The following is a 7679-nucleotide window of genomic DNA, read 5'->3' as shown; positions in this document are numbered from 1 at the left end:
TATGTCTCTTCACTACTTTGTTATGCCTAAAATTTTTAGTTTTGCAGTGGCATTTCTCTGTGTGTTTTCACTTCCCTTTTTTCCCGAATAAACCTTAACATACCAGTAACGTTGCTGCTTTATGAACTTTATGCCATGAAGTTAAATATTGGAAACAAACCTTGTACTAATTGGAGTAATTAATTAAAGCAACATATACTAGTAATTATTATCTTTGGTGCAAGAAGTCTTAATTAATCATTGGATCAAAAATGTCATGTAATCGCCTCAAATCATATGTAAAATTAAAACATATTTAGTGATTATCATCTATCCTGCTGATTTAATTTTTATAATATATTCCTATATTTATACTTACTATACTTTCTTTATTTTGTAAATGTTAATTTTTTTTATCATTGAGAATAAATTTTGTAAATGTAAAATTCAAAATCGTAACTCATTCCTATTTTATTTGTTGTTTTCAAAGTTTAAGATCACATTAATTATTATTTAATTAATTATATCATTTCTTTTTTCTTAATCTTTAATTAATTTTCATAAGCACATTTATTGTAGAATAGAAATAAAAAAGAGTAAAATACAAAATTTCATAACTATTTTATAAGATTTTTTTTACTGTATTACATTTCTTATTATTTTTATAAAAAAATTATATTTATTAATTAGATACCTATCCTTCTCATTTAATATATTTAATAAATTCCTATATTTATAGTTATTAATCAGACTTTTTTATATTTGTAAATATTACATTCAAAATCATAACTCATTCATATTTAAGTTATTTTATTTTATTGAATATATTTATTGTTTTTTTAGAAAAATATATTTATTATTTAGATGTCTTTCCTTCTCATTTAATATATATTTAACAAATCCTTATATTTATATTATATTTTGTAAATATGAAAGTCAAAATCATTACGCATTCCTATTTAATTTATATATGATTATTTTATTGAATACATTTAGTGTTACTTTAGAAACTATAAATATAGGATGCCTTTCCTTCGCATTTAATTTCGATAATAAATTCCTATATTTATAGTTACTTGACTTTTCTATATATTTTTAAATATTAAATAGAAAATCATTACTCATTCCTATTTAATTTATTATTATTATTGAATACATTTATATTTCGAAATTTAACCTCTTCTCTTATCATATTATAATAAATAGAAAAAAATATAAAATATTTATGCACATTAACAGACTAAAAAAATTTACATGGTCGATCAATAAAAAATTATCATTTTTAAGATAATTGTTATAAAAATTAATAAATTTTCTTACATAATTTTTTTAGGAATTTATCTTATATTATATTTATAATTAACTGATAATATTAAATCCTTTTCCATGTCAATATATTTATTAAAACAATTATAAGGATATTAGCTTCTTTTTTATTTTTCTGAATACACAAGGAGACTAGTCCGGTACACGTTACACCGTCCGTCACATAGTCAAAGTATATAAAGATGCATTAAAAATGTAGAAAAATAAAAAAGTAAAAAAATAGCCTGTGCATTCAATTTTTTTAAAAAAAACGTATGGAAATTAATTTCCAAATGGGACTTTATGGTGAAAAATAAATAAATTCATCTGTGGACTCCACTATCAAAAAAGAGGTTAAAAAAAAAAAAAAAAAGATGACCAATCATTAATTTACAATGCATTTTCCTCGAAAGCAGAAACAAGTACATTCTTCACTTGGATGCCTCACTTGGGCTTTTATTCCTGGGCCTACAATTTTCTGGGCCCAACAAAAATGAAAACCTTTTTTGGAAAATTTTGTCGCCTTCAACCGACTCCAGAAAATGCTCGCTAACAAAAGTATAAAAGGAGAGGCTCTGGTCTGGAAGAAAACAAAACAAATCTCAGAAAACAAAACCCAAAATTCAATAGTCACAACCACAAGCGCATCATCGAAGTGTCGCTTCTCCCTTCTTTCCCTCACTTTCAGGTATTCCATTCCTTCCTCTTCTCTGCATGTTCCTTACCATTTCTCAAATGGAATCAAATGAACATCGTTATGGCCGTGCTTGCATTTCTGCTCTTGGTTTTTTTTTGTTTTTGTTTTTGAAAATGAAACTGAAAACTATCTATAATTCTTGGTTTTGATTTTAATTTTTCTCTCTATTTCGTTAGGGTTTAATTTTGTGGTATGTATTTCAGTTTGAGAAGAATTGAGGGCTAGGTGAATGTTGTTGTTTGTGGTTTGTTGAGTGTGTGAATTGAGGTTGTTTTGATATTATTATGGTTTCAATTTTTGGTTGTGGTAGGAAGATTATAGAGATATGAGTTCTCAACTTCGGAGAGAAAGAAGGGACTGGTCCAGGGTTCCACCACAAGGTGCTACTCGTCAAGAATGGGTCCCCAGAGGGGCTGCTGCTGCGTCCAGCAATGTTGCTCAGCCATCAAATTTGCATTCAAACAACAATGCTGATGCTGGTTCTTCCAATCAAGGGGTGGCCGTCGCTGCTCCGTCGTCGGTGAGTCGCGCTAGAAGCAACAATCATGGGAATGATTCCGGTTCTTCCAATCAAGGGGTGGCCGTTGCTGTTGTGTCGGTTAGTCACGGTAGAAGCAACAATCATGGGACTGATGCTGCCGGTTCTTCCAATCAAGGGGTGGCCATTGCTGCTCTGTCGGTGAGTCGCGGTAGAAGCAACATTCATGGGAATGATGCTGGTTCTTCCAATCAAGGGGTGGCCGTTGCTGCTCTGCCAGCCAGTCGCGGTAGAAGCAACAATCATGGGACTGATGCTGCCGGTTCTTCCAATCAAGGGGTGGCCATTGCTGCTCTGTCAGTGAGTTGCGGTAGAAGCAACATTCATGGGCATGATGCTGGTTCTTCCAATCAAGGGGTGGCCGTTGCTGCTCCACCAGCCAGTCGCGGTAGAAGCAACAATCCCAGGAATGATGCTGGTTCTTCCAATCAAGGTTTGGCCGTTGCTCCGCCGGTGAATCGTGGTAGAAGCAACAATCAAGGGAAAGATTCTGGTCCTTCCAGTCAAGGGGTGGCTGTTGCTGCACTGGCGAGTCGTGGTAGAAGCAACAATCATGGGACTCATAGGATGGAAAAGGAAAAGGATAAGGGGAACAAGAGTGGGAGTCAGGTGGAGAAGGGATTGGGAGTGGGAGTCAGATACTCTAGTTTGCCTCAACTGGTGCAAGAGATTCAGGAGAAGCTCATGAAAGGTACTGTGGAGTGCATGATTTGCTATGAGATGGTCCAGAGGTCTGCGGCGGTTTGGTCTTGCTCCAGCTGTTACTCTATCTTTCACCTGAACTGCATCAAGAAGTGGGCTAGGGCACCAATTTCAAGTGATTTGTCCTTGTCTGTGGAGAAGAATCATGAGCTTAATTGGCGGTGTCCTGGTTGCCAGTCTGTGAAATTTACCTCTTCAAAGGAGATTAGGTATGTTTGCTTTTGTGGGAAGAGGATAGACCCTCCATCTGATTTGTATCTGACACCTCACTCGTGTGGAGAACCATGTGGGAAGCCTCTTCAGAAGGTGTTGGTTGCTGGAGGGAATAGGGATGATCTTTGCCCTCATGCTTGTGTCTTGCAATGCCATCCAGGACCATGCCCTCCCTGTAAAGCATTTGCTCCTCCTCGGTTGTGCCCTTGTGGGAAGAAAAATATTACCACCCGTTGCTCTGATCGGCAGTCTGTTCTTACCTGTGGACAATGCTGTGATAAACTTCTTGAATGTGGGCGGCATCGCTGTGAACACATTTGTCATGTGGGTCCATGCAATCCTTGTAAGGTTCCAATCAGTGCAACTTGTTTTTGCAGTAAAAAGACAGAGGTTTTTTCTTGTGGGGACATGTCTGTGAAGGGTGAAATTGAAGCAAAAGGTGGGGTTTTTGCTTGTGGTTCCTATTGTCTAAAGAAACTTGGTTGTGGTAATCATGTCTGTAGTGAGATTTGCCATCCAGGAAGCTGTGGGGAATGTGAATTTTTACCTAGCCGGGTTAAGACATGCTGTTGTGGGAAAACAAGGTTGGAGAATGAACGCCAGAGTTGTTTGGATCCGATACCTACCTGCTCTAAAGTATGTGGCAAGCTGCTTCATTGTGGCATGCATAGTTGTAAAGAGGCATGTCATGTTGGGGAGTGTCCACCTTGCTTGGTTGAAGTTTCACAGAAGTGCCGTTGTGGCTCAACTTCCCGAACTGTGGAGTGCTATAAGACTACGATGGAGAATGAGAAATTTTTGTGTGAAAAGTCTTGTGGGATAAAAAAGAATTGTGGAAGGCATCGATGTAGTGAAAGGTGTTGTCCATTTACTAATTCAAATCATTATAATACCTTTAGTGGGGATTGGGCTCCTCACTTTTGTTCCATGCCATGTGGAAAGAAGCTAAGGTGTGGCCAGCATTCGTGTGAATGTCTGTGTCACAGTGGTCATTGTCCACCTTGTTTCCAAACAATCTTTAATGAATTGGCTTGTGCTTGTGGTAGGACTTCAATACCTCCTCCTCTACCGTGTGGCACACCGCCTCCCTCATGTCAGCTTCCGTGCTCAGTTCCTCAGCCATGTGGTCATTCAGTCTCACACAGTTGCCATTTTGGAGACTGCCCTCCTTGTTCAGTTCCTGTAGCAAAAGAATGTATTGGCGGGCATGTAGTTCTTAGAAACATACCTTGTGGTTCAAAGGATATCAGATGCAATCATCCCTGTGGGAAGACCAGGCAGTGTGGTTTACATGCATGTGGTAGAACATGTCACCCCCCACCTTGTGATAGTCAATCTGGTGTTGTGCAAGGTTTCAAAGCACCATGTGGCCAAACATGTGGTGCTCCAAGAAGAAGCTGCCGGCACACATGTATGGCTCCTTGTCACCCTTCATCTCCATGCCCAGATATAAGGTGTGAATTCCCTGTTACAATCACTTGCTCTTGTGGCCGTGTAACCGCAAATGTTCCTTGTGATGGTGGTGGTAGCAGTAGCAATTATAATGCTGATGCCATACATGAAGCTTCCATTATTCAAACATTGCCTGCACCACTTCAACCAGTTGATGCAAATGGCAAGAAAGTTCCCCTAGGACAAAGAAAACTGATATGTGATGATGAATGTGCTAAGCTGGAACGCAAAAGGGTTCTCGCAGATGCTTTTGACATTACTGCTCCAAATCTGGACTCTCTTCATTTTAGTGATAACTCTCTTTCTTCTGAATTGCTTTCTGATTTTTTTAGGCGTGAGCCAAAATGGGTTTTAGCTGTTGAGGAGAGATGCAAAATTTTAGTTCTTGGCAAGAGTAGAGGAATAGGAACTGCACATGGTTTAAAAGTCCACATCTTTTGTCCCATGCTGAAGGAAAAAAGAGATGCAGTGAGATTGATTGCTGATAGATGGAAGCTTGCAGTCAATGCTGCTGGCTGGGAGCCAAAGCGATTTATTGTAATTTCTGTTACCCCAAAATCAAAGGCCCCAGCTCGTGTGATAGGGGTTAAGGGTACTACAACTTTAAATGTGCCTCTTCCTCCTGCATTTGATCCATTGGTTGATATGGACCCGCGACTTGTTGTCTCGTTTCCAGACTTACCAAGGGATACTGAAATTAATTCCTTGGTGTTGAGGTTTGGTGGCGAGTGTGAGCTTGTTTGGTTGAATGACAAGAATGCTTTGGCTGTTTTTCATGATCCTGCCCGAGCTGCAACTGCAATGAGGAGGTTGGATTATGCAACAGTTTATCAGGGAGCTGTTTTGGTTGCCCCGAATGCTGGGGCATCGGCGGCATCTTCAGCTACCAATGCCTGGGGAGGAGCTCTGCCGGCATTGAAAGGTAACTCATGGAAAAAGGCTGTGGCTCAAGACTCTGGTTGGGGAGATTCTGGGGTTGGTGAAGAGTGGACTGCTGGTTCTGTGAATATCCAGCCATCTGTTTGGAAGAAGGAAGCACCTCTGGCTGCTTCTTTAAATCGTTGGAATGTCTTGGAGCAGGAGTCAAGTTCAAGTTCATCGTCTACAACTATTAGAGCTGATATTTCTGGGAAGAAAACTGAAAATACTGGTGAAGAAGGTGGCTCAAAGGAAGAGGAAAACTTGGATGCAACTTCTGAAGTAGTTGATGATTGGGAGAAGGCTTATGAATGAGGGACAAAATAGGCCTCCTTCTGTTAAAAAAACAAAAAAAAAAAAAACTCCTTATTGTTAGAAATTTTATCTTGTTATAAAGTAGCTAGACATGAATTGTTAGGCCTCATTGCCTTGTTTCATGAATTTTTGCTAGGTCATTTCTTTTCCTTATAGGTATATGTTTTAAACTCAGTTATTAGAACAGTTGTACCCAGATTAAGCAATGGGTATCTAGTATCTACAGAAAAAAATTGCATTTTGTAAATGCGCTGCATTGTTTAATCAAGTCCTTAAATCTTTTGGATTGATTATCAGTTTGAAAGTAAATCTAGTTTTGCTTTCTCTTGATGGGAGAAAGTCATAATCACAGTTTCTGATGACTTCAACTGCCGCAGCTTATAGACTAGAAGTATTCTAAGACCAATTTAAGATTATTTTCAATATTCACAATGCTCTTAGACGTTTGCTGATAGCATAAAAATCTTTGTAGTTATGCATGTAGTCACAATCGTAATCTAGGTCTTTTCGTTAATTATTAGGAAGTGTACTTATACTTGAGAGTGATTCAATCATGATATTTTACCAACACTGGTTAAGAAAAATTATGATATCGTATCAGATCAGTTAAAACTTTAATCAAAGATCTTCCAAAAGCGAATGGCAATGGACAAAGTTATGGATACTGCTAACATCATAAATACTTCATTTATCTTTTATTGAGCTAAAATATAACCTATTTGTGAGATAAAAGACTATAAATACGTATGAGTCTAGCTTTGAGTCATTTGTTGCTTGTTAAAAGGATGATTATGGAAGCACTAGAGGCCAATGCGATCCGAGCAAGAAAGTTTCAGATTTCTAAGTAGAAATTGCCTTAGCTAAATATATGCAATAGCAGTAGTAACTTATGCGTAAAGGTTCTTTTATATTCTCATAAATTCATCTTTTTATTACGGTTCATGTGTTTCTCTTAAAATTGATCTTTCAATTTTTATTTTATACTTTGCAGATGATATCAAACTAACTCCCAAGAAAAATTAAATCCAAATAAATAGTTTTTTTTTGGGTGAACCGAGAGTATCCTTGTTGGGAATGTCAAGAACTAATTCATTGATATTCTTGTTGGGAGTCAAGCACTAATCTAACGAGGTATTAAGATTTATTTAAGAGATCGAGAATTATCACTCAAATAAATAAACTTAGGGATTATCATTCAACTTATTGAGAAGAAACAGAAAACATTGGGTTTATATATATATATATGAGGATTTTCGTATCTCCTAGTTTTAAAACTTATTCATTACATGGTTGATGATGTATAGTATTGTAGATAGTATGCTGGTAGGAAAATCCAACCACAACTTTGTCCTAAATCTACATAAACAAGTGATGATGATATTTATAGAGGAAGCAAACATATGATTAAGCTGCATGAGAATTGATCCTCTTACGTTAAATTTATAGAGTTTATCCTTGACTTTTATCTGGCCTATGGTTAGGACAACATGCTTGAGGAGGAGGAGGAGTAGGGGAAGGAAATCTGTACCTGCCAATATCTCAATAAATTAATTCTCTGTG

General features: G+C 37.1%; 1 protein-coding gene across 2 annotated transcripts; it reads left to right on the top strand.

Annotated features, from left to right (window-relative positions):
- Window positions 1-1849: 1849 nt before the first annotated feature.
- LOC114368748 (NF-X1-type zinc finger protein NFXL1-like) lies at window positions 1850-6407 on the top strand. Of its 2 annotated transcripts, none has more exons than XM_028326003.1 (2): window positions 1850-1972; window positions 2292-6407. In XM_028326003.1, the coding sequence occupies exon 2, from the start codon at window positions 2307-2309 to the stop codon at window positions 6117-6119; it is 3813 nt and encodes a 1270-aa protein (XP_028181804.1). In that variant the 5' UTR covers window positions 1850-1972; window positions 2292-2306; the 3' UTR covers window positions 6120-6407. The 2 variants fall into 2 exon arrangements, with proteins under 2 accessions (XP_028181804.1, XP_028181803.1); XM_028326002.1 differs by having other exon boundaries at window positions 1869-1972; window positions 2296-6407.
- Window positions 6408-7679: the final 1272 nt, after the last annotated feature.

This window comes from Glycine soja, chromosome 9, assembly GCF_004193775.1.
Source record: "Glycine soja cultivar W05 chromosome 9, ASM419377v2, whole genome shotgun sequence".
NCBI classification, from domain to species: Eukaryota; Viridiplantae; Streptophyta; class Magnoliopsida; order Fabales; family Fabaceae; genus Glycine; species Glycine soja.
The sequence above is the reverse complement of the archived record's forward strand: the minus strand, read 5'-3'. Positions and strand labels throughout refer to the sequence as shown.